General features: G+C 41.3%; 3 protein-coding genes across 10 annotated transcripts in view; 1 reads left to right on the top strand and 2 right to left on the bottom strand.

Moving 5' to 3' along the window:
* The window catches only part of ANAPC10 (anaphase promoting complex subunit 10), a 44,700-nt gene extending 43,401 nt beyond the window's left edge, over nt 1-1,299 (bottom strand). The window contains exon 1 of one of the 2 annotated variants that reach the window (XM_071555608.1): nt 995-1,299. In XM_071555608.1, the coding sequence (XP_071411709.1) occupies nt 995-1,055 (61 nt within the window). In that variant the 5' untranslated portion in view covers nt 1,056-1,299. Of the gene's footprint in view, nt 1-263; nt 698-994 lie in introns of those variants that run through there. The other variant, XM_071555610.1, reaches the window with a different exon arrangement.
* Nucleotides 81-16,788, top strand: ABCE1 (ATP binding cassette subfamily E member 1). Of its 2 annotated transcripts, none has more exons than XM_071555607.1 (18): nt 81-132; nt 7,182-7,348; nt 7,661-7,746; nt 8,244-8,341; nt 8,727-8,844; nt 9,397-9,534; nt 9,675-9,744; nt 10,825-10,921; nt 11,829-11,918; nt 12,484-12,605; nt 13,269-13,490; nt 13,978-14,037; nt 14,120-14,178; nt 14,336-14,446; nt 14,538-14,680; nt 14,767-14,889; nt 15,910-16,021; nt 16,261-16,788. In XM_071555607.1, exons 2-18 carry the CDS (start codon nt 7,246-7,248, stop codon nt 16,306-16,308), a joined length of 1,800 nt encoding a protein of 599 aa, XP_071411708.1. In that variant the 5' UTR covers nt 81-132; nt 7,182-7,245; the 3' UTR covers nt 16,309-16,788. The 2 variants fall into 2 exon arrangements, with proteins under 2 accessions (XP_071411708.1, XP_071411706.1); XM_071555605.1 differs by lacking the exon at nt 81-132 and adding an exon at nt 850-970.
* Nucleotides 16,789-18,119: 1,331 nt separating this feature from the next.
* Nucleotides 18,120-24,887, bottom strand: part of OTUD4 (OTU deubiquitinase 4) — a 32,542-nt gene continuing 25,774 nt past the window's right edge. For 5 of the 6 annotated variants that reach the window (XM_071555604.1, XM_071555601.1, XM_071555603.1 and 2 more), the window contains 4 exons: nt 24,621-24,759; nt 23,415-23,684; nt 22,707-22,747; nt 18,120-20,771 (listed from right to left, as the gene is read on the bottom strand). In XM_071555604.1, the coding sequence (XP_071411705.1) occupies nt 19,527-20,771; nt 22,707-22,747; nt 23,415-23,684; nt 24,621-24,759 (1,695 nt within the window). In that variant the 3' untranslated portion in view covers nt 18,120-19,526. The remainder of the gene's footprint in view (nt 20,772-22,706; nt 22,748-23,414; nt 23,685-24,620; nt 24,760-24,887) is intronic. The other variant, XM_071555602.1, reaches the window with a different exon arrangement.

The raw sequence follows: 24,887 nt of genomic DNA on the forward strand, positions 1-24,887 counted from the left end.
CCGCCCTCCTCGCGCGGCGCCTGGACCGCCCCTCACGGACCCGCCGGGGGCAGGAGGAGGAGCCCTACCCTGCTCCCCGTGTGGGAGCGACCCCTGCCCGTCCTCAGGAGCGCAATGGAAATCCGAGTTTAGGTGCTGGGTTCCTTGCCAGTGCTTGGGAGCGCTCCCCATGGGGAGCACAGCGCGCAGCCGCGGTGTGCCCGGTGCCCATGACGGGCTGCCCGGCGCAGGGAAGCGCCAGCGAGGCCGTGCTGTCCTGGTACCTTCCGTGTTGCAGCAGTCCCCGGGTGTGTCCGGTCCTGGAGCTCGGCTCCCAGTGCCGAACCCGCGGCCGTGGAAGCGAAGGCAGCGCCTTTCCTTGGCAGAGCAAACACCCGCTCTCACTGCTGCTGCTGCTGCCGCCTGTGATCACCTGCCCAGCGCAAGTACAACAGGCCAGCGAGACCCTCCTGCGCTGGAACCGGCCTGGAAGCGCCGCGCTGACCGGGGGCTCCCCTCGGGCCGGGGCCGCCCCTCGCAGGGCGAGAGCGGGAGCGGCTGAGGCGGCGGCACCGCGTCCCGCCCGCACCGGCAGGCGCCGCTCCCTCTGCACGGTGCGAGCCGAGCCGAGCCGCCCTTCTGTGCCTCTGTCCTGTCCCGCCCCTCCTCTCCGTGGAGATACCTCCCTTCCTCTCCATGGAGATGCCGCCCGTCCTCCCCTCCTCTCCGCGGAGATGCCGCCCGTCCTTCCCATTCCCTCCCTCCCCTCCGCGGTGCCCGCCCCCGTCCCGCCCCTCGTGTCTGACGGCCATCTTTGCCGTGTGGCGGCGGCGTGAGCACGTTGCGGGCGCGGCATCACCGGGCGCTGTTCCCCCCCCCCCCCCCACGCGCCCCCCGGCGTGGCGCGAGGGCGCCGCGCGCCCGCCCCCGCCTCCTCTCCCCCCGCGCTGCTCCCGGTAACTCCGGGAGGGAATTACCACCTTCCCGCACGGTAAGGGAAGCGGGCCCCCCTCACCCTTGCCATGATGCCGGCCTGGCCGCAGCCATGCTTGGCCTGGGCGGCGGCCTCGCCCCATCCACCGCGGGAAAAGGGTCGACTAGATCGTGCCCCGCCCGGGCCTGCGGGCCGGAGGCTCCCGGGAATCGCGGCTTGCTGGCGACGTGGGCACGGCCCGCCCGGCTCCGCTCGCACACGCGGCACGTCATCCCCCGGTACCTCGGGGTTTGTGCCAGCCGGGGTCAGAGATTCCCGGCCCTACCGCTGGTCCCGGCCGCGGGAATGGCTTCTCTGTGGATGGTGCGCGGGCTCCTCGCCTGGCCACGGGAAAGGGAACAACGCCGGGATTTTCCGCCTGGGAAAGCGGGGATTTCCTCTTCTGGCGGGGGTGGGAGGTGGAAAGCCGTGTTTTTCCTGATTTTGGGAGAGGCCGATACTCACGTGCGTTTCTGTCGGGCGGTGAGGAGGAGATCGAGGCCTCCTGCAGGTGCCATAAGGTGGAAAGGGCAAGGCTGTCTTTTACAGGGTGTGTGTGAAAACTAAAGAAAAGCTGGGCAGGGTTTTTCTCAAGGTCCATGGTGGTGTTTCCTCTTTGTAATGCACTTGGCTATTTCACCTGCGAGTTTCTGTGACAGTTTTCAGGTCCTAGTTTAACTTTCCCTGCTGTAGGTTCCTAAACTCCAGTCCTAAGCAAGTGGTGGTGAGATACGCCTTGTGACAGACTGCTAATTTATGGGTTCATTCTCATGCATTTCATTTCATATATAAAGGAAATGCTAAAGAGTGATAATTATTGCTGTTCAGCACCAGCTAAACACACCCACTCGCTCTGCAGCGTCAGGATATTTGACCATATGCTTTCATGTTTACAATGTATTTTCATGTTCATGCCGTGTCTTATGAGTAACATAATGATTTAATACAGTAGGTAAATTAGGGGCATGTCTAAACTTCTTTTTTTTTACATTATCTCAGTTTCTAAAAGTAACATCAAAACCTTAAGCATAGACTAGTTCTTAATTCTTAGTAGATTTTGTTTGTTCTAGCATTTACTATTGCTTCTGCTTTGACACTAATGAGAAATGATCTCTCATATACAGTTTGTCTTTCATTTAAATATTCCTTGGGCATTCTAGTTCTTAACTTTCTTATTCTTGTTATGGAGTGACTGTATGTAGTCCATTAGCAATGGAATTGAGAGAGAATTGTTGAGGAAGGAAGCTGGAAATGCTGCTCACCCTCGCTCCTTTCCACACCATTTATCTTTGAGGTCTGATGCAATGTAATTGTATAAAATGTTCCGTTTTTTCGCAGAGTAACCTAATTCAAACACAGACCTTGCCTTCAGATCTATTTATTGAATAGTCTTTGCTTCTGTTTCAGTCTTTGTTTAATTTTTTTTAATGATTCTTGGTTTAGGTTTGAATAGTTCAATGCAATTACAAATCTTTCTTGGTCAGAATTGCCTTGACTTAGTAAGTTCTAACATAACTCTAATGCCTGTGACAGAAATAAATATTAATACAAATACATTACACTTCTTCTACAGATGGTATGTTTCTGTTGCCTTTTGTGACAGATAGCAAGGTGTGCATATGTGCTGCTTTTTTTTTAATCTGGTGTGTCAGAGCATGCAGCAGCTGTGTCAGCCCAAGAATGCTGACTTAGAATGCTTGTGATGACATGTTTTGTGTCTTATTTTTAGACATGTTTCACTTTTTGTATGAAATTCCTTAATGGGCAGCTTTTGGCTTCAATAAATTACACTGTCAACGTTTTTAGAACGTTTTCTTTTGTCAGAAGTTTTTTTCATTTTCTCATTCTTTCACCTGTGTTGGCAGTCCATCGTTCTGGGACAATTTTCTGCTGTTGCTCCATCATTATTCCCTAATTCAAAACAGTGCTTTACTCTTGTAGTTAGTAACAGATTAATATTTTCATGCTGGTTTTTATTTAACAGAATCACAGACTATTCTGAGTTGGAAGGGACTCACAAGAATCATCGAGTCCAGCTCAAGTCAATGGCCCACATAGGGGATTGAACCCATGACCTTGGCATTATTACAACCAAGTTTTAACCAACTGATCTAATCTTAGGGTATTCTGTGCTTCTTCATTTGAAAAACAGAAATGCAGTCATGAACTTAAAATGGTTCTGAGTCCCAGTTTCTCCGGCCCTGTAAGTGCTGACTACACTGAGCAGTTCCTGGTGTGCCGCAGCACTGCTGACCTGTGTAGTGTCTTGGGACTTCTGGTATCTGCGCCTCGGAATCGGCCTGTCCTATGTGATATGTGACTTAAGTGCCACCCACCTGACTGCACATAAATATGTAGCTTGAGTTTGGACCGTTTGTTTATTTTGCTTCTGAGTAGAAATTATCATTTTTCTGTTGTGGACAATTGTCATTGTAGACATGAGCACAGTCTAGAAATATTACAGGAGTGACAAAAGTCACAATTTTTTTTTCTGAAAATGGTTTAACAGTACTGGGGAGTTTTGGATAAACTGATAGATCACATGGGTGGGAGCTGGGGGGCAAGAGTGTGTGTCTCTGTGCTGGTTCATTTAGTCTGTTGCCTTCCACCAAGTACTTTAATAAATGCTTGGTGCATGTACTTACTTCTGAGGCCCCTTCAAAACTACTCACCACAGATGGGCATTTTCCCATGTAAATAAGTTTTTTAAAAACCCAAACTTAAGTTGCTTAAGCTGTTCTGTTACTTACCAACCACGGATTGATTCATTAATGAGTGTAAACTTTAATGGGATTATCCTGCCAGGACTGGGTGGGAAAGCTTCTGAGGAAGGTGGCAAGAACTGATTGCTTGACACCATAGTTCCCTTAGTGTTTAGAGCAGCGCCCATCCCACTCTTCCGCTTTGGAGCTTTAAACATCTGGAGCGGAGGGTGACCGAGGGGAGGGTTGTCTGGGCTGCTATCAGCGCTGCTCAGGCAGGAGCCCTCGAGCAGAGGCCGGGGGGCCGGGGACAGGTTTGTCTGCTGCAGGTTGCTGTTATAACTCACAGAACTGGTCTGTGCTGGTCAGAGCTCAGGTAATGAGCAGGGAAGCCCTTCCTGGAAGGTGCAGTGGGGTCTGTCTGCTCAGGCCTTGTTGGAGAAAGGGCTGACTCAGATCAGGCATGTCCTTTGGGAAACCAGAGAGTGGGTGATTCACCCCCAAATACTCCGTGCACTGTAAGCTGCAGGATTTCAGTGAAAAGCACTGGGATCTCTTCCCAAAGACTGTGGTGGTGAGGTGAGAACACAATCCAGTATCTGTCCCCAAGAAAATGACCCCAACTCAAACATCTGTATTCTTTAAGGCCTTCAGTTTCTTATCTATCAAGTGAGAACTGCAAACCCATTATTCCATGACTGTTGGCCTGGTCTAGGGATGTAATTTCAATGTTCAGCCCCACTTTGTCAATCTGATCTGATGATGCAGAACTGTTGAATCACTTTTTGATTTTTATTAACATTCAGTCATTTATTTTAAATAATTGACTGTGTTAATAGGACTTTCTGGCTTGGCAAATTCAGAGTATTAAAGAAAAAAATTGAAATACTGAAAGCAGAAACTGCTACAATAAGGTTGGCAGCATGACTAATAGTTATGTTCATTTATATCTGATAAAGAATATCTTTTGACGTTAGTTTAAAAACAATTTGGAAATTGGAAAGAGGAATAAGACTACCACTTCTAAAAGGAACCACTTGACATATCCATAACTATGGTAGTAGTAGATTTAAAGATACAGTAACATCTGCTTTTCTGACCTTTGCTCCCTGTTAGATGTCAGTCTTCCCTTCTCTCATATTTCAGTGGTATCTGTAGTTCCACAACTGAAGTTTAGGGAAGGATGGAGTTTACCATGATAAATGTGCCATACACCTATTTTATTCTTGCTGCCTTCAGCATTTGAAAGTCACAAGCTTTCTTCATATAACAGCTGTATGTGGTAAATATAGTCTGTAAACCTCTGCCAAGTGCTTTAGTTTGGTGAAGCAAAGATGAACTGGACATCCAACAGAAAATACTTCTGTAATAAAAAACGTTGGAATCCTTTTCTGGGACAAAACGGCACCTTTGGACAGTGTGGAAACCTGAAGTATTTCAAGACCCCTTCCAAGTTATGTCCTTGAACTACTGATACATACTGCAGTGAGATGATACTGAATTGGCATTATCTGTAGGGCTGGCATCCCTTCTTTTAGTGGTGGTGAAACAGAAGTGTTTGGGTTTTTTTGTGGCCTCTCTTTTGACCTAAAAGATGTGTAATACCTCATAATCTTCCAAGATCCTCATAATTCAGTTGTCTTTGTTCCAGAGCAGGAGTGAGTGGAGAGAGTTGTCCTGCAGTGTGTGTTGCTTATAGGAAGATAAAATTGTTATTCTCAGTATTGTGAGTAGATATATTAAAGGAAATATAAATCTACTTTAAAAAACATCCCACCTTTTTTATCTATCAAGACATAGAATTCTCTGTCCTTCCCACCCTTTGCTGCAGCTGTTGGGCACAAAGTACACAACAGTCTCAGTACAATCCAGTGCTTGTCAGTGTTCATGGCAAACAGCTAAGCAAGGAAAGAGGCTGTTAAGAGAGAGCAATACGAGTTGGAATTTCACTTCTCTGCACGCATTTATTTGTGATTTCAGAATTATTTAATTATCTAATACTCCACAGAATTACAGAATTGGAAAAGGTTACAAGTTAGAAAAAACCTCTAAGATCATCAAGTCCAACTGTTAACCCAGCACTGCCTCCTAACCCATATCCTTAAGTGCCGCCACGTCTGTGTGTCTTAAATACCTCCAGGGATGGTGACTCCATCACTTCTGTGGGTGGCCCATTCCAATGCTTGATAACCCTTTTCTTGAAGGAATTTCTCCTAATACTCAATCTAAACCTCTCCTGGTCCAACCTGAGGCCATTTCCTTTGGTTCTGCAGTTTGTTACCTGGGAGAAGAGGCCGACCCCTGCCTTGCTACAGCCTCCTCTCAGGTAGTTGTAGAGAGCAATAAGGGACCCCTGAGCATACTTTTGTCCAGGCTGAACAGCCCCAGCTCCCTCAGCCAGTCCTCAATCAGACTTGTGTTCCAAACCCTTCCCCAGCTCTGTTTCCCTTCTCTGGACACGCTCCTCAATCTCTTTCTTGAACTGAGGAGTCTGGAACTGGACAAGGTACTCAGGATGGGGCCTCACCAGTGCTGAGCACAGAGGGACAGTCACTTCCCTGGTCCTGCTCGCCACACCACTTTAGCTACAGGCCAGGATGTCACTGGCCTTGCCCACCTGGGCACACTCTGGCTCATGTTCAGCTGCTGCCAACCAGCACCCCCAGGGCCTTTTCTGCTGGGCCACTTGGCAGCCACTCTGCCCCAGCCTGGAGTGCTGTGTGGGCTTGTTGTGACCCAAGGGCAGGACGCAGCCCTTGGCCTTATTGAAGGTCATGCCATTTTCCAGATCTATCTGTGAAGCCTTTCTACCCTCTTTGTAAAGAATCTTGCTTGTTTTAATTGAAACACGTTGTAGGCATTGATGCCATATTAGGAAATGTATATTCTAAGTGTAGTTATTCAAATACTAGTGAAGCTCAAGGTAAAAGAATCAAACATCATCATATGTCTGCTCACGTTGCCTGGTTTACTTTTTCATATGCAACTACAAATTTTCCCTTTGAAAACAGGTTTAAATTTTAGAGTATTTTAATCCTTTAGTACAGAATATTGAGATACAGTTTGTAAATTAATATTACAATCCTGTTATTGGAGTAATAGTTGTAGTCACAATTTGACTTTAACAGATAGTGTAGTGTGTACAAGTATGTTTTATGCAAGGCAGATCATGAAACTGAAATTTGCAGCAATATAGATTCTTCTGTTCTTACCATGACATGCTTTTCTTGTAAACAAATCCATTTTCAGATACAATCAGGTTTTAGTTTTTACACTGGAGAAATAATGATGGGATGGAAAGGTGATGTTAAAGATTTGTTGCAGTTATTTACATATCAGTACCCTTACTACTTGTGTCTGAGACTTTGCACTGTTTGCCTTGTTGCTTAAAAGAGAAAAAAAAAGTAAATTATTTTGCATTTTCATCTCTGAACTCTGCCAGTAGTAACTTCAGATAAGTGTGTTCTCTGTGCTGTCAGTAACATGGTCTCGTCTGGGTTTTTTTCTTTTTTCTGTTTTTCCTTAAGGTCTGGGAGACTCCTCTACTTCTGCTCATAATTGGTGTATGTGTTTAACCCCAAACTGTGCATTATGGCAGACAAATTGACAAGAATTGCTATCGTCAACCATGACAAGTGTAAGCCAAAGAAATGTCGCCAGGAATGCAAGAAGAGTTGTCCTGTGGTTCGAATGGGTAAGAGATACAGTTTAACAAAGTATTTAAGCACCTGGAGAAGTTTTAAATCAAGTTCTGATAGAATAAATGAGGTTTGTAATAATGGTTGGTTTGTTGTATATCATTCAAGCTTTTCTTTCATAGAATCTCTAGAAATATCACTGAAAGCTTGAGCAATTCCTCATAATGGCACTTTTCAAGCCTTTGAATGATCTGACGCTTCAGTAAACGTTCATCAGTTACATATTTCTCTGTGAAATTTAATAGCACTGGCAAGAATTCTATTTCACCAGAAACTTTAATGACTTTATCTTAATTCTTTTTCACCAGGAAAACTTTGCATAGAAGTCGTATCACAGAGCAAAATAGCATGGATCTCAGAGACACTTTGTATTGGTTGTGGTATTTGCATCAAGGTAAAAGTTAATCTGCTTTATTTAAAGTGCTACATTTTCCTTATCTTTCCATTATATTTAGTAACATTTTCCTTATTTTGCTATTATATTTAGTAATCTGTGCTGTAATTTGAAAAAGCAGACCTAGTTAACTGTTACTGTTTATAGGAAGTGAAGAACTGTGTCAGTTTACTGAACTAGTTGAGTTGCGGGGTGTGGATTGTAAGGTTTTGGTTTGGATTTGTTTGTGTCTGTAGACACCAAGCAGCAAAATGATGGTTTTGTGAAAGAGAAGGAGAATAATTAGTGTGCCTTACTTGTACTGGAGACTGACAGTCTAAATTGGTGACTACCTAATTTTAAAAATGTGGTGTAGAATTTATTGACAAGTTGACCACATAAATGAAATTGGATAGAAGTTCATTTAAAAACCTTAAGTACTGGGTGCAGTAGAGAACACAGTCTGTTGTTAATGAATATTTTGTGCACTAGTAATCTATAATTTATTTCAATTACAGAAATGTCCTTTTGGAGCCTTGTCAATTGTTAACTTACCTAGCAACCTGGAGAAAGAAACAACACATAGATACTGTGCCAATGCCTTCAAACTTCACAGGTATTTTGTTTTTCAAAGCAATGTAAAAGACACAAAAAAATCAAGTTTTTTATAGTCTAAACAGACTGCACATCAAAGTGTTCTTAGTTTCTTACCTCAGCAGCTTTCATTTGGAATGTTAATTTTATGGTTTTCTTATTAAAACGTATTATAATTAAATAGATGTTAGTCTTCATTTGACAGAGCCCCTATTTAACTATCAGCCTGCCCTTAAATATTTCTTATGATCTTCTATTTTTAAGGAATATTGATTTAATTTTATTTTTATATTGGCAAGTTAACAAAGTAGGTTGAAATAATCAGAAAGTCTGAAAACGTGCTTGACCACCAAGTGGTGGTGTCTGATGGCATTAATATAACCCAGAGTTCTCTGTGTTGGGTACAGGTTGCCTATCCCTCGTCCAGGTGAAGTACTGGGATTGGTTGGAACCAATGGTATTGGAAAATCAACTGCCTTGAAAATTTTAGCAGGAAAACAGAAGCCAAATCTTGGAAAATATGATGTATGTACCAGCAGTAAAATTAAGTTGGCATTCTAGATAGCTGTGTTTATGTATTTTGACTAAATTTTTGTGTCTGTGAACACAGCAGAATTTGCAGGGACGTGGGCACTTGCCTTATTAACCAAACTCCAGGGAAAACTACCAGATTTTATTGCATTTATCAGTCCAATCCTTTTTCTTTGGATTAGCTGTATCAAGATAGCTGGTGCAGTTCCTCTAGTCCCTGCTATCATTGCCCTCTGAAGTAGTTTCGGTTCAGTAGCTTCTTAACTGTGCACATTTAAAATGCTTTTTTCTGAAAAGGCTGCTGACACCTGGAAAAATATCTGAACTTCATTTTTGCAGTTTGTTTTTTTTTAATGGAAACTTTGCAGAAACAACTTAAGAGCTTGGTAACTTGCTTTTATTATCCAGGTTTGGGTTTTGGCTTTTTGGGGTTTATATCTTACAAGCATATTCTATTTGCTATATTAATTGGAATTTTAAAATTTGATTTTTAAAATTATGTGGTTTTAATGGTATAAGAAAACACAAGCTTTAATTTTGTCACAGGATCCACCTGACTGGCAAGAAATTTTGACTTACTTCCGAGGATCTGAATTACAGAATTATTTTACCAAGATCCTGGAGGATGACCTGAAAGCCATCATTAAACCTCAGTATGTGGACCAGATCCCTAAAGCTGCAAAGGTGAGAAATGTCATGAGTTAATGTTACTGGGAGCCCCTTCAGTAATACTTCTCTTGTGTTTAAATGTTTTACTTAGTAGCATAATTCAGTATGAAAATCCAGTGTTCTGTGGGATTTTTAAGTCCTTTTTTATTACGCAGGGAACAGTGGGATCCATTCTGGATAGGAAGGATGAAACTAAGACACAATCTGTTGTATGTCAGCAGCTTGGTAAGAAATTTTTTAAAGTCAAATTTCAAAGCATATGAAAAATTCCTATTTATTGGCAGGATAAAATTACTATAATGTGATAGAAGATGTAAATTATACCAGTTTAAAAAAGAGCAAAAAGTGAAGTTGCTTTTAGTTTAAAGCCTAGGGCATGCTGTAAGCATATCTGAACCAACACAAATAATACCTGCTAGTGGCAAAGGCAAACTAATTGATACATGCTAGTTAATAGAATCTAATGTAGTTTGTTTCATGGTAGAAAGTGCTTATTTTTAAAGCTGGAAATAATGCCATTTACCATCTGCTGCCCTTGCTTGCTTTCAACTGTGGCAAAATCTCAGCATCCCCTCTAGGGAGAACCACTGTATATAGAGAATGTTATCTCCCTCCCTCCCCCTGGAGCCCATCTGATTTTAATGGGAGTAACACTCACTTCTGAGATTAACATAATTAATAAATTGAGTATCTGCATAGTCCTGCCCTGGTAATTTTTTGTAGGTGTTTTGAATTTAGTTGTTACTAAATTTAGGTGTTGCTGAATGAACAAGGGGATTCTCTTTGGTACATCTGGGTGGTAAAGGTAGGGCTGCATTGAGCCACCAAGAGTGTGGGCTTTGAGTCCCACTTACAGTATGAGTGAAACAATATATTCTTGAAATTTGCTGTTCTTTAAGATGAGTAGAAAATACCAGCTTCACCCATTTGCTGTAATGTTTGAGGGACTTGATTTTTCTAAAAATCCAAACTCTTCAGCCAGGTCCGACAAAAAAAATTGTTTAAAACTGGTATAGTTTCTTTTTTGGGCCAGAAATCTTTACCAAATATATAGTTGAAAAAGAAATAGAAATGTAATCCTTCTGCATGATCTGATGCAGCTATACAGCTAATAGTGCAGAGAAGCTGTAACTTGCTGGGACTTACTATGAGCATTATGATACTGGCACTATATGAACTGGATGCTTATTCTGCCTTTGGTTTTTTCCTCTGTGTAGGGTGTCTGTTGTGTTTATACACGTTTCTATAGGAAATAAATGTATGGATTGTTGTGTTGGTTATAACATCTAAACCACTTATTTGCAGACTTAACCCATCTGAAAGAAAGAAATGTTGAGGACCTTTCAGGAGGAGAACTTCAGAGATTTGCTTGTGCAGTTGTTTGCATTCAGAAGGCTGATATGTATGTTTAATTTACTTCTGTTACACATTGCTTCTAATAATTGTCTCAGAACATGGGCCTCGAATTTACATTTTTTAGAAATTATTAATTATTAATATTTTAAAGTGGGTTTTTTAATTGGTTTTGCCAGCTTAACAGCTGAGATCCACATTTACTCCTGAAATTTATTCTGTGGGGTTTTTATACTTTAATTCATCTGACTAGAAATAGCTGATTTCAGAGACCAGTTTTAAATATCAGCATTACAACTTCCTGGCTTCTCCCTAATCCCACACAAATGCATCCTGTTTCACAGCATACCTCACTTAGCCTGTCTGAATAAGAAATGTACAGATGCTTCCCCACCTCTGGGAACTTGCAACCAGGAAATTACTGTCTAGTCTTTGCTGTTTCCTGACTCCTTGGGACCAAGAAAGCAAGATCACAAGAGTTACAGGGTTTTGGGTTTTTTCTCTTTATTTTTTTTGTTTGGGCTGTGCTGTTTTTGTTTGGCTGAGTTCTTTGGTTGGTGTGGGTTTTTCAAGGTGGTTTTCTAAGTTTGGTTTTTCACTGCTGGAGGATGTCCTTCTTCCAGTCTTCTGAAGTCTTTTTGCACTTTTCAGTTCATGTTAAATTTAGGATGACTCAGAATGAGTGCATGGGATCCCTAACTGCTGATTTCTTGTAACTTTTGATAACTTTGTCAGAGCTTTTGGCAAAGTAATACCTAACTCAAACTGTTTTAACACTTTCATATGACAGTATAGAGAAAGCAGGTGTGTGTAATTCTCATTTTTTCCCCCCTTTCTCAGTCTAAATAATGATGATTTTTTTAATTCCACATACTTCATGGTTGAAATGTCTGTTATGTTTAAATATGCAGAAGACTTGCATTCACTAACACTTGATTTTTTTCTTTTGGGACTAGCTTCATGTTTGATGAACCTTCCAGCTACCTGGATGTCAAGCAGCGCTTGAAGGCTGCCATTACCATCCGATCCCTAATAAACCCTGATAGGTAAATACAAGCTTTAAGTATATTTGCTAGACTGTAAGAATACATGACTGTTTACAGAGAGAAGAAATACTCAGTCCATCACCCTAGAAGTGCTGACTTCTCAGTATGGTACCCCAACAGAAGTTTCAAAGTTTCCAAGTCAATAATGTTTCTTTAGAAACATTTCCTGTAGCTTCTTGTCCTAGGCCAAAATGTTGTGATAAGGATGGGAAAGCATTGGTGGTTCATTTTCACCTGAATATTGCTGTTTCATCTCCTTCTCAGAAATATTTTTATTTTCTTAAAATGTGCTAAGTATTTTTCCCTCCAGTCAATCAATGTCCTTCCACTTAAAGAAGCTGCCAGTTTACACTGAACTTTTAAGTTGTCATTCACAATGTCTGTTTACTGGTTGGGTTAAAAAAATGCTTGTGAGAGATTTGAACTCTTCTTATTTAGCATAAAACAAAGAAACCATTATTAAATAAAAGTCATGTTGTTAGCTTCTGTTTATGCAAGACTAGAATAAGAAAGGAAAATGTTTTGCATTGAAGTAACAAAGCATCTCTCTGGCTCTGATTTGCAGGTACATTATTGTTGTGGAGCATGATCTAAGTGTGTTAGATTATCTCTCTGACTTCATCTGCTGCCTGTATGGTGTGCCAAGTGCTTATGGTGTTGTTACTATGCCATTCAGTGTAAGAGAAGGTAATTCTTGCCCTATTCCTCTTTTTAAACCCAGAAAAGATACCAAAATGCTAGTTGTCTGTTAATGTAAACATTTCTTATTGTTAGAGTTCAGCAATGAAACAACTACTGTTTTATTTTCTGCAGAATTTCTGTTACATGATCTTAAATTTGTAACTCAACCCTAAAGTTGTAGTTAGGAAATGCCATTTATATCTTGCTATGGACATAATTTTGATACTTGCAGGTGTTTTGTTAACTGTGGAGTTACACAAAAGACCTTTTAAGTAGTAGAGAAAGGGCAGGAGACAGTTTGCACAGTGCAGTGGAGAGGTATGTAGTATTCAACTGAATTGTCTACACTTGTAGCACTGAGACTCAGTAATAACTGGTTTTGTGAGTATGAATCCAACAGTAGTTTCTTTAAACCCCACACATATCACTAATAATGGGTTTTCACAAAGAGCTTCTTACAGCCATTCTGTAATTTAGTAAGATTTGTCTTCATTCAATTTTCATTATGTACACACTTTAAAAGAGGAGGCCTTGTTGCTTATTTTTAGTATGCCATTTAAAATCCAGCATTTTTCTTACCTGATAGGAATTTACAGCCAGGAATTGAAATTCATTTTGTGTTACTTTGTTGTAGACCTTTGTTAATGGTCTCTTTTTGTCCTGTCATAGGCATAAACATTTTCCTAGATGGCTATGTTCCAACAGAAAACCTGAGGTTTCGAGATGCATCTCTGGTATTTAAGGTGGCTGAGACAGCAAATGAAGAAGAGGTTAAAAAGATGTGTATGTACAAATACCCAGGAATGAAGAAAAAGATGGGAGAATTTGAGCTATCCATAGTAGCTGGAGAATTCACAGATTCTGAAATCATGGTGATGTTAGGGGAAAATGGTAAGTGCCAATTTATGTTGGAAGCAGCTTCTCCAGACCTAAATGTGCTCCTACAACCCTTTTTCACTTTGGGAGCCAGCCTTCAAAGTGACTGGTTTTGAGACAGGTTGAACAGCTTGTTTCCTAGTGAAGATCTCACACCACGAGTTTACTCTCTTAACTAGTGAGAACATGAAGTCACTGAGTGTTAAGGATGCCACTGTTTGTCTGTTACCCCATTCTAAGAACTGACTGCAGGACTGACCCGGTGAGCTTAGCCACAAGTCTAGACTGACAGTAGTTTTAAGATGTCTTTTCCATTTGAAAAAGCAAGTAGTAGCAGGTGCTGCTTGCTGGATACAGGAATAGAGGAATTCTCAAAGCAATCTTAATTTTCAGTATATATTCTTCATTAAGGTTTTGAGGAGGGTTTTTGTATCAGTGACTTAATTGTTGGAGGTCTAAATTACTAAAAAGTGATTAATCTCTAACTTGCATTTCGTTTTAGGAACTGGCAAAACGACATTTATCCGAATGCTTGCAGGGAGGCTGACGCCCGATGAAGGAGGTAATGTGTGATACCTGAGCTGAAACCTATTTCGAGATACTGAAACACTCTTGTTTACAGTATAAATTTTGTCTTTTTACAGGTGAGGTCCCAGTTCTAAATGTCAGCTACAAACCACAGAAAATCAGTCCTAAATCTACAGTACGTTCAAGCCTTATTTATTATTGTTTGCTACAAAAAGCATGTTTGTAGTACACAGGTAGAATTCTTTTATGCCCAGAACAAGAACACTAATTCTATTTCTGCTTGTTTTCCTATGGTGCATAAAACTGAAATGGCAACATTTTTCTTTTAATAGGGAAGTGTCCGTCAGCTACTGCACGAGAAGATCAGAGATGCCTATACACACCCCCAGTTTGTAACTGATGTAATGAAACCTCTCCAGATAGAAAACATCATTGATCAGGAGGTATTAATTGCCTGAAACTACATCCTAACTTGTCTTTAACTCTTGACCTGTACCTGAACTAAACAGGGCCTCGTTCCCCCCACGCCAACAGGTTCAAACACTGTCTGGTGGCGAGTTGCAGCGCGTTGCATTAGCCCTTTGTCTGGGCAAACCTGCAGACGTGTACCTAATTGATGAGCCTTCGGCGTATTTGGACTCTGAACAACGTCTGATGGCTGCTAGAGTCATTAAACGGTAAAGTGGATGTCCTGGGGAAGGTAACTGAAATTGGCAGTGGATTTCCAGTAAGTTTACATTAATCTCCTCTTTTTCTGTTTCAGTTTCATTCTCCATGCTAAAAAAACAGCTTTTGTGGTAGAACATGATTTCATCATGGCTACGTATCTTGCTGATCGTGTGATTGTTTTTGATGGCATTCCTTCCAAGAACACACTGGCAAACAGGTAAGAGACTTCTCTGGATTAGTAAGCAGCAGCAGCATCAAAAATACAGACAAACATCCTTGCCTGTGGAAATTTAAGCTGCATTTAAAGTCATCCAAGAGCCTCCTGAGGGTTGTGGGTTTTGTGTTGAATTATGGAAAGGATGGATTGACCATAACTTAGAGGCTGCCTAGACACAGAGCTGAGGGTTTGTTCGGTTCTCAAACTGTGCCTCCAGACCTAGACCAGCTCCTGCCTTAAACTACACTTAGAGCAACTGCACATCAGCCAATTTACAACCAGAGGAGAACAAGTAAGTGGCATCGATAGTAAGGAATGAAAAAGTACCAGTTGTAAACTGTGCTTAATGGAAGTAACTTTGAGATGTAATAGAAGAAAGCCGTGTACTAAGGGTACCTGTATACAAATCCTGTGAAGTGCAAGTCTTGATAACAACATTCCAGGTATACTACCTCAGTTTTACTCTTTCAAACTGTCCCTTTTGATACGTCTGGTTTGTTCCTGTAAATAATTTCATGTAGACTACAGCGACCTTTTGATGAGCAGCCTTACAGGCTTTTAGAACAGTCTAATTTCCAAGAACCTAGCACAAACCAGATGAGGTAAACACATTGTTCTAGCCTGGCATGTGTCTACAACCCACGGCTTCTCTGGCTTTGATGGTATTCTTTCAAAAAATGCATGTTTGGATTTAAAAATGACAACCCCGTAACTGTTTCTCAGCATCAGTGTATGTTGTACTTTGCTTGTGGTGCAGCTTGGACATTCTTCCCTTAAATTAGTGTGCCAGCACACACATACAGATACAAAATAAAGAATGTAGACTTGCAATGCCACAGTGAAATACTGCTGACAGATGAGAGTAGTATCTGAAACTGCATTTGACTAAAACTGTAGCACATCTAGTAAGTCAGATCCAGCTCATATTTGCATTTCCTCAGGACAGAGATTAAAGGTGCCTGTAATTGTATAATATAAACCTTCTGAAAATGTAGCTGAAATGTTCTTTTTCCTCAACAGTCCACAGACTCTTTTGGCTGGAATGAATAAGTTTTTATCTCAGCTTGAAATCACTTTTAGAAGAGACCCCAACAATTACAGACCAAGAATAAACAAACTCAATTCCATCAAGGTAAGGCAGAAGCACCTTTACAGTAAAGGAACCATGACTGTTTAATATGAAGCCAAATTTTAAAATAAGGGACAAAATGAAGACTGACCTGGTAGTTTTGCTGTGCTGGAAAACAGCACATAAAACTAGTAAGAGTAATAAAGGCAGTAGAAAGTTTAGTAAGGGTCTTTTATTTCAGCTATGTTCATGTCTGCCAAAAACTTACCTCAAGTAACAGTAGTCTTTTTTCTCTTCCCAAGGATGTGGAACAAAAGAAGAGTGGAAACTACTTCTTCCTGGATGACTAAATATTGAATCTGAGCATCTTTAACTGGCAGAGAGACATGCATATTGGAGTCTAAACAGTTATGGATGAGATGGCTCAAATCAGGTTTTAGAACACTTAATCTTTGGGAGCTTAAAATCTCTGGCTGCATTTACCATCTGAGACCAGTAGCAGTAATACATCCTAGTCCCAGTAAAACTGCCACTTTCTATATTTTGGTGACACAGCCCTATATTTTCAGTGTAATAATTTCAAAATAGACCCCCTTGAAATTGTGCAAGTGGGTCTCCTGATTTTTCAAAATTTAAGGGAGGTTTTCAATTCAATATATCCTGCTCATGTACGAAGTACTGACTGAACTTCCTCATTTTAAAAATCTGTTTTCTGTATAAGAGAGAAGCTTACCAAGAACATCAGGCTACTACAAGAGCAAGTCCTCTTTTAAAAAGGTTCAATCTCTCTGGATGAGGGTTTCATAAATAAATACCCACCTAACTTACAACTCTTCTGTGACACGGCACAATTTGTTGAATTGCTAATTCAGAAGTGTGTTTATCTATAGGATGTTGTCACACACACCCCTTTTCTACTGTAGCACACAAAAGATGGAGTAGAAAGAATATAATACAAAATAGCTACATCTTTTTTTAGTCATCTGTCCGTGCGCATCTTCTCAGACCTAGTTACAGGAAAATAATTGTAGTTACTAACATCCCTTCAATCTTTCCAATTCATTCTTCCATGCTATCTTTCCATGGAAAGGTGAAGTTTTGATAGGACTAAGATGCAGAAATTACTTTTTCCTAAAGTATAGCAGTACCTCTGTTCTGTACTAAACCAGCAGAGGTACTCTGGAAGTACAGGGAATGAGGACTTCCTTACACCACCTTGTTCACACAAAAACTTCCAAAGGCTAACTAAAACTTGGACTCATCTGGAGAATTTAAGTCTCTTTGGACTGGAGTTCTGCTCTGCATCTTCTCTTACTCAGTCTTAATTAGGGTAAGGTAAAGATGTGGTTTAGCAAATATCTGCAGCTGTATCTCAGCTCAATACACGCTGATTACTACACAGATTAACCAGTAGGATCCTGCAACCTAAAACATCTTGCCCAAAGTAAAGGATCAATCTACAACTCTTTCAGCAAAAAAGAGACTTACTTGATCAGCAGTGAAGGAGGAGAAAAGACATCTTCCTTCCCTGTCCTAGAGTAGCAAGGCAGGACACAGGCCCAGCTGAAATAATTGAAGTCACTTTTCAGAAGTAAATTCTAAAAGCACATCCCTACCAGTTACTGCTATTCCTCTCTTCACTGTAATTTCCCAACAGCTTTCTGTAGCAAGAGTTACTGCCTTCATTCTTGACACAAAGCTTGTGATTAACTGCCTCCTGTAGTACAGCATGGTTATTTCAGTGACTGCTGGACAAATCTGGGGTACAACTGGAGTTAAGAGTTTAAAATTTACCAGTAAACACAACAAACAGCCCCCTTTTAAGTTTCTGAAAGTAGTTGTGGTAAACAAAGGGCTACAATGGCAACAACTGTTAAATCCCTCAGTGCTTGTTTAGTTCTCAACCTGAAAAACTGAAGATTGCCTCTTCTGAAGTCCTGAATACAGTTCTGAGTGGAAAAGTGGTAAGATTAAAAAAAGAAAAAACAAAAAGCTTTCAGCGTGACCCCTACCTCTACAGATAAAATCTAGAAATCCAGCTTACATCCCCCCTTTGTTTGCAGCTTGACACATCCTGTTGTGCTGCTGTCTACAAGCGGCTCTGTCAGGAGAACACTGTTCATTTAATGTCATTGCATCAGGTTCAAAAATGTAAATATGATTTAGAAAGAAAGTGAAAACACAAGTATTTATTTAATTAGGGGTTTATACATAGCATGCATCTGAAAACAAACTCTTTATCATGTAACAACTATCACTCTGGTTTCCTCACCAAGGGTGCACAATCTCAGACACAAATGAGGGGGGTACCATCACCTACACTACTGTATACAGAGATATAAAAATATACACAACAGTTAAATTTTACAGAGCAACAGAGCTGAGTGAATACTGTGCACACTGCACTCTCCAGGTTTGGACAGCTGAACATCCGAACAGCAAAGGCAACAGGAACACTGCAGAGATCGTAATCGGAGTCAGAAGAAACAGCATCAGAACTCTGACACAGTGTAAAAATATAAGGCAGAAGCCACTTCCTTCTTAATTGTAGGGAAGAGCAGAGCACACAGACTCTCCACCTTGCTTTTAAAAGTAGTTCCAGCAAGGAGCTGTACATGCAAAACATCAACAGTGCAACAACACAGGAATACTGAACAGTAGCTCAATCGTACAAACTTAAAAAAACGTAACACGTACTTTATGCATCTCCTCACAAAATATCTAGGATTTGTCAGTGCATTAGTGTTAAAGTGGCATTAAAAAAACTTCTGCTATTATAACAGATGCAGAATTATTTTGGAAATGCATAGCATCTACATTTTTATTGTCTTTGTAATTATTCAGTTGGCATAGGCACCATTCTAGTCACACCAGCATTAAGAATTCACGGTGGAAACAGCCATTCTTATCAGTTCATACACAGGTATTCTTGACTGCTTGTCTTGATTTTGATTTCATCAAATAAATGCTTTTTAAATTTCAAAAATATACCCTATGATTATGAAAAGAACTATATACAACATACCTAAGACACAGGGTTAGCTGGCTCCCATACGTGTAACACACAAGAGAAACATTCAAGTTTGACAGAGATTTTTTCTTTTTGAGATGAAAGGCCTTTGGGTTGGAAGCATATCAGAGACAACAGTGCAGTAGGCTGAGAATTCCTTTAGCTCAGTTCAGAACTAAGGCATTGTATGATAAAATATAGATTTATATTTGGTGCAATGTTATCATCAATTTTAGAATCATGTCAAATGCTAGAATTTGTCACTCTAGTAAAAGTACATACCCATCTTCTATCACAAACGCAAACCTTTGTGGGGAAGAAATTATGAAATGCTAAACTTACATTGGTTTTTTTCTAATTTGACATTGAGGAAAAACTGCTAAGCCAAACAAACTCTAAGATCCCCCCCAAAAACCCTATGGTTGGACTTAAGTTCTCCGAGTCTTTACTTGCCAAAAGTGAAACATATCCTTGAACTTCACTAAAGAGAAATTAAGATTTTTAACTGCTACTTCAAATTACATTTTGCATTTTAAATTTTTGAATTATCCACTCACTCTATGCTTGCTGCCCCCTCTGATTATCTCCCAGTGTTGCCCTTCTCCTGTCGTTCCTATATGGCTGCCCTCTGAAGTTCCGCTGATACTGGTAGCTGTCATCTCTGCTTCTGCCGGGTGGTCCTTTCCAGGCCTCCTCGTTTCTTTGGAACTGGTATCCTCCTCTGCTGGAATAACCTCTCTCAAGTCTAGGCCTTCTGCCTCCTCCATAAGTTTGGTTATAGAACTGTTTGGATCTACCACTCCTCAGCATGTCAGAAACTTCATTCTCATCCTCGGAGCTCTCTTCCCTCATTCTCTGTGCCCTGCTTTCCGTCTGCAGATTAGCAGCACCCTTGGAATCTCTACCTTTGCCAGTCTTCTCCTTGCGGCTGGGAATGCTGTTTTTCAGCTCACTTTTTGGTGGCTCTGACAGCAGTGGCTGAGAGGCGGGCGCTGCCGGCTGCCTCTCCGTCCCCTGTGTTTGTGGAGCACTGTGCTGCTGCTGCCCAGATGTTTTCTGCTTGGGAGCAGCCAGAGGGCAGGTTTGCTCCAGCTGAGGTGCCCTCACTGAAGTATCTTTTGGGGCACTGCACTGGCTGCCTGGACCAGCCACAGGGAAAGGGACAGTGTTGGTGCCGCTGCTGCTGTTGGTCTTCTGGAGCTGCTCTGCACAGTTCACTCCAGGCACCGGAGGGCTGCTTTCTTTGCCCACGTACATGTTGGCAGAGGTGCCGGCTGCTGCCTCTTTGTCCTCAGGTGACATGACAACACTGGGTCTCCCTACTGAATTTTCAATGAAACCCTGAACTGGGTACCCATACCAAAAGTGAGGAAAGAAATGAGGTGCTATTGGAACAGCTCCTAGAAAGTGATTGTGTCCAAAGGGTGGCTGTGGGAACATATTTTTCCCTCTCAGGGACTCCTCATAGTTTGCATGAAGAGCTTGTGCTGGATTCTCCGTTTCTACACAGACCTGTCCTTGACTTTCTGTCACCTGAGCTGTAGGTATAATCAGAGGCAGTGATGGAGATCTGCTGTCAACCTGTGGGATCTGACCATTGGATCTGGCCTCGCTCTGAACACCGAAGTGCCTGTTCGGTCGCGCAGTTTCGCTTTCGTTCTGAGCCGGTGGAGCCTCCTGGAACCAGGGGCTGTGCGGGTACACAGGGAGGGACACGTTTGGGTACATCCTACAAGCAGCTAAATAGGCCTGGTGCAGGGGGTACAAGTAAGAATGGGGTGCCCACATGGGACAACTGTATGCCTGCAAGACAGCAGGGGAAAAATAATTAGGAAAATCAATTATTTGGTCTTCTAAAATGTTCAGACAGACATAGAATCACACCAGTCATTTACCATTTTGAAACTAATTCTAGGAAATAAAAGTTAATATTATTTACAGTGACTGCCCTCAATTCTAACTTTTAGGACTCTAGTGTGGTGTTCTTATTTTTTGATTCCTTCCAAATGCCGTTGAAATGGGCAACAGTTATGACCAGTAAGAAAACTTAGTAATAATTTCTATTATAGTTCAACATACAATGCTATTAAGTCAAGCTTCAGCTTTGAAGACAAACATTTCAAATTAATTTTCCAGAATCACACTTACTAATTGGCAATTCATTCTACCAGTCTGATTTAAAAATTCTAAGGGATAATAATCAAAACAATAAGAGGTCATACCATGCATATCTTTTGACTTAGAAAAAAAAAACTACACTGAGACACAAAGTTTGATCATTTCCCTAAGGACAATTTGTAGATAGAAATCCATATATATCCACGCACAACCCACAGATCAGCTTTCTCAGCCCTCCTGTAAAGTCAGGGGGTAGGTTCTACTAGAATATCCAATGCACCTTCCAGCTGGTGGTGGGAATGGACACACAGCCCTTTGAGCAGCAACCTCTCCTGAGCTGGCAGTGAACACGAGCCACGTTCACTACACTGAAGTTGTCCACCTCAGGTGGCAACCCCTTGCCTTTTCTCTACTTTCCACGCTAATGAACTGGCATCTGTAGAAACAGTTGCTGGAGTAATATATCCTAAAAAATCCTACCCAGAGCTCCTTTCCATGGGAATAGTCCATTCCCTCTGAATATGCAGCTGGAAGGGTGTGGGTAACAGCAGGGCAGGATCTGGGACCAGGGCAGCAGAGAAGGGCAGAAAGTTCCTGGGTCTATTGTACCCTGTGACAGCAGCAGAAGAGCACAGCTGCCAAAACGCGGTGCTGGGACCAGCAGATGGTGCTGGAGCACCAAAGCGACAGAGCAGATCCCAGATAATCCAAAGTACCAGTAAGGAGAGTCTCAAACATATGTCTGCTTATGAAACACATGCTGTTTAAATACATTGCAGTGACACTTGCTAATTAATGCCTTAGGGATTTTCTGTTGAGCAAAGAGACTGGTACTAGGCACAGTTATCAGATTTACAGTGTAAACTGTGCTGAACCTTTTCCCTGCCCTACAGCAAAGAATTGTTTCTATGGACAAAGTCATATGGAATAAGCCAAGTGTGCTCAGCACCTTACCCAAAGTCATTTGCCTGACAGAAGAGCTAAAATGGAACATTCTCATGTGAAGAGGGAAGAAACTAAGCAAACAATTAGTCCTTGCCAAGTAATGGAAAATGTTGAATTTTTGGATGAGCCTCTTCCTCAACCACTCCACAGATTTGCAGCACCTATACACATCAACTGCTGTTATAATTAGTTTAAGGATTAAAAGTAAAATACTGTTGTCATTAACCTGAACAGAATGGACAAACATGCAGGTTATTTAAGGGAGTTGTCCCCAAGGAAAGCTCTTGGGAACTCTGCTACAGTGGCTTTGCCATGGTTGGAGTTTGAGGGCATTTTCCCAGTCCCTGCACCTGCGTCCGAAAGAGCTGATCTCCACACTCACAATTTATCTGTGATTTTATAAAGCACAATCTGCTGGCTGTACTGACACAGCTGGAAGCCATGAGCTCTCACTATTGTTGTTCAGATAGAGCTGATTTCTGTTGACTTGAACTGCACTGTGGACCACTACTGGAAACCCAGTTAACAGAAGAGAAAGTATTTCAAATTTAAAGATGGACTCGAAATGTACAGCCTACAGCAACCAAACTTCTGCACTCAAAGTACTACCAAGCATTTACAACAGGTTTTTATGGTGTAACAAACACAAAAACGTAAGAAAGTTTGAAGAGTTACCTTCACACCAAGATTGAAGAAAAATCTAAGAATATTCTTATCTAGAAAGAAAAAAAAACCAAAAATAGTTATGAAGACCTCAAATATTTCACCTGATACAAAAATTAGTCCCTGCATAAAGTTCCATTTCAGTGGAGAACACTGGTATTAAGTTTCTCCTTCCATGTCTGCAATTGAGTTGCTGGGGGGCTTTTGCCACAGTAAGGTATTTGGAGTACAACTGCAGTTTAAATTTCAGTTCTAACAGTCTGTGGAACTGCATTTCTCTTTTATAAAGAAACAGTTCAGTAACCAAACACCACCATGCAGTCAGACATGAGATGTTCTTTATGGGCATACCTTGCATTTGTAGTATGCAAAAACCTGTATTTTCCCAGGAAATGCTCAACAGCTTCCAAGCTTTTAAATTACATGAGCAAGCCTGTAACAGGAAGCACTTCTCCAAAGATAATTCTTTACACTCACAAAACCTCAAGCTAGGGTCAAGCTAAGAACCACAAAATGATTGTATCAGATTTCCAGGTGTGATCACTTAAGTCATGATGTTGGCTCTATTCAGCATCCCCTCCCGTATCTCAAACCATGGAGTCATAAGAGTTAGATCTCTTGACACAGACTGGAAAACAGGACCAAATAAGTAGTCTTGATCTATATTTTAAGAAAAGAAAACCTATTAGGAAATATGGTTCAAAATCCAGACCTTCTCACCTTTAGGTAAGTCTTCCCCAGTATTGCACAGGGAGTAAGAGGGTGCAACGGCTCTTTCTCCCTTTTCACTTAGAGGGAATCCAGGGTATAGTGGATCCTGGTAAGGATTCAGAGTCTGAGGCAAAGGCATTAAAGGCTGGTTAACTGCTTGTAGCCACACAGGAACTCCAGCAACTGAAGCAGATGTTACCTGAGCCTGTGATACAATAGAGTCAGGTCCCGCTGCTGGTCCTGGCATCAATGAAGAAGCAGGTATTTGGGATGGAATACCTACAAAGGGGAAAAAAACCCCAACATACACATATAGATAGATATATATAAACCAAGACACAAGCCAAAATGACAGCAGAAAAGCAAGCTTCAAAATGCAGAGAACAATTATCAGAAAGAATTAAACAGGTAATCTAAGCTTTCCAGAAATAGCTGAACTGCTTCCATATTTATTTTTAAAATTACAAATGCCAGAAAGGAACAGGAAGGGGAAAAAATGGAGGAACTGCAAGTTATATGTGAATCCCTGAAGTTCTCAGTCTGACTAGTCATTTACAGTAAACTCTGAATCTGAGCTCAGATTAACTGGGCTACGCATCTTCTGCCACAGACACAGTCAAGTATAACAGGGTTATTACTGTATCATGTGAATGAAGTATGCTGATCTGAAAGGTAGGCCTTGTACAGAAACACAGCAGTGTGACAGAAAATACAGCACCTGATCTAATGAGCAATACTAAATCTAAGCTAATTCCACATACCAAAAGATATGCACAGCACAAAAAAAACATTATACTGGCTTTGCAGCTCATGTCCAACTGGATCTCATTAGTTCCAGACAGACAAGCCCCGAGCTGAGTCCTTAGTCAACACAGGAGCTCATTACATGGGACACAGAGCACAAACATGTATCAAGCTTCAACATGCTCACAATATGCTCTGCCTTAAGCAGATCCTCAAAACTCAATGCTATCCCACTCAGAGGAAAAATGGACAATTGAGTCCACATCCCTCTTCCACGTTCAAGCAGGCAATCCAAGACCTAACAGGACTCTCACCACCTGTCAGCAGTGAGAAGCTATATTCCTATGAATGACTGTCTTTTGAATTTGAAATTATATGAGACTGTCTCCCGAAGGCATCTTCAATTTAGTAAGACAGTTAAAGTATTTTTCAGGGTTATTAGTTTTTGATGTAGTTAATATTTCCTCAAACCTGCTGGTCCATAGCTTGTTGGCTCACTTGGCCAAGCTGGCACGATGGCTGGTACAGAAGGCACTGGTGGAGGTAAATGCACCTCAGAGAAGACAGGTGAGGGTGTTGGAGTTATGCTTGGTAAGCATTCTGTCAGGTTCTATAAAAACAAAGAAATCACATTATTCTCCATCACACCATTGTTGGCAACCCCCAGTACATCTGACTTTACCAAAACTGAGGACTCGGTATTACCCAGACTACCACCATCACCAAAGTATTAACATG

The sequence above is a fragment of the Pithys albifrons genome, chromosome 5, assembly GCF_047495875.1.
Source record: "Pithys albifrons albifrons isolate INPA30051 chromosome 5, PitAlb_v1, whole genome shotgun sequence".
Lineage (NCBI taxonomy): Eukaryota > Metazoa > Chordata > Aves > Passeriformes > Thamnophilidae > Pithys > Pithys albifrons.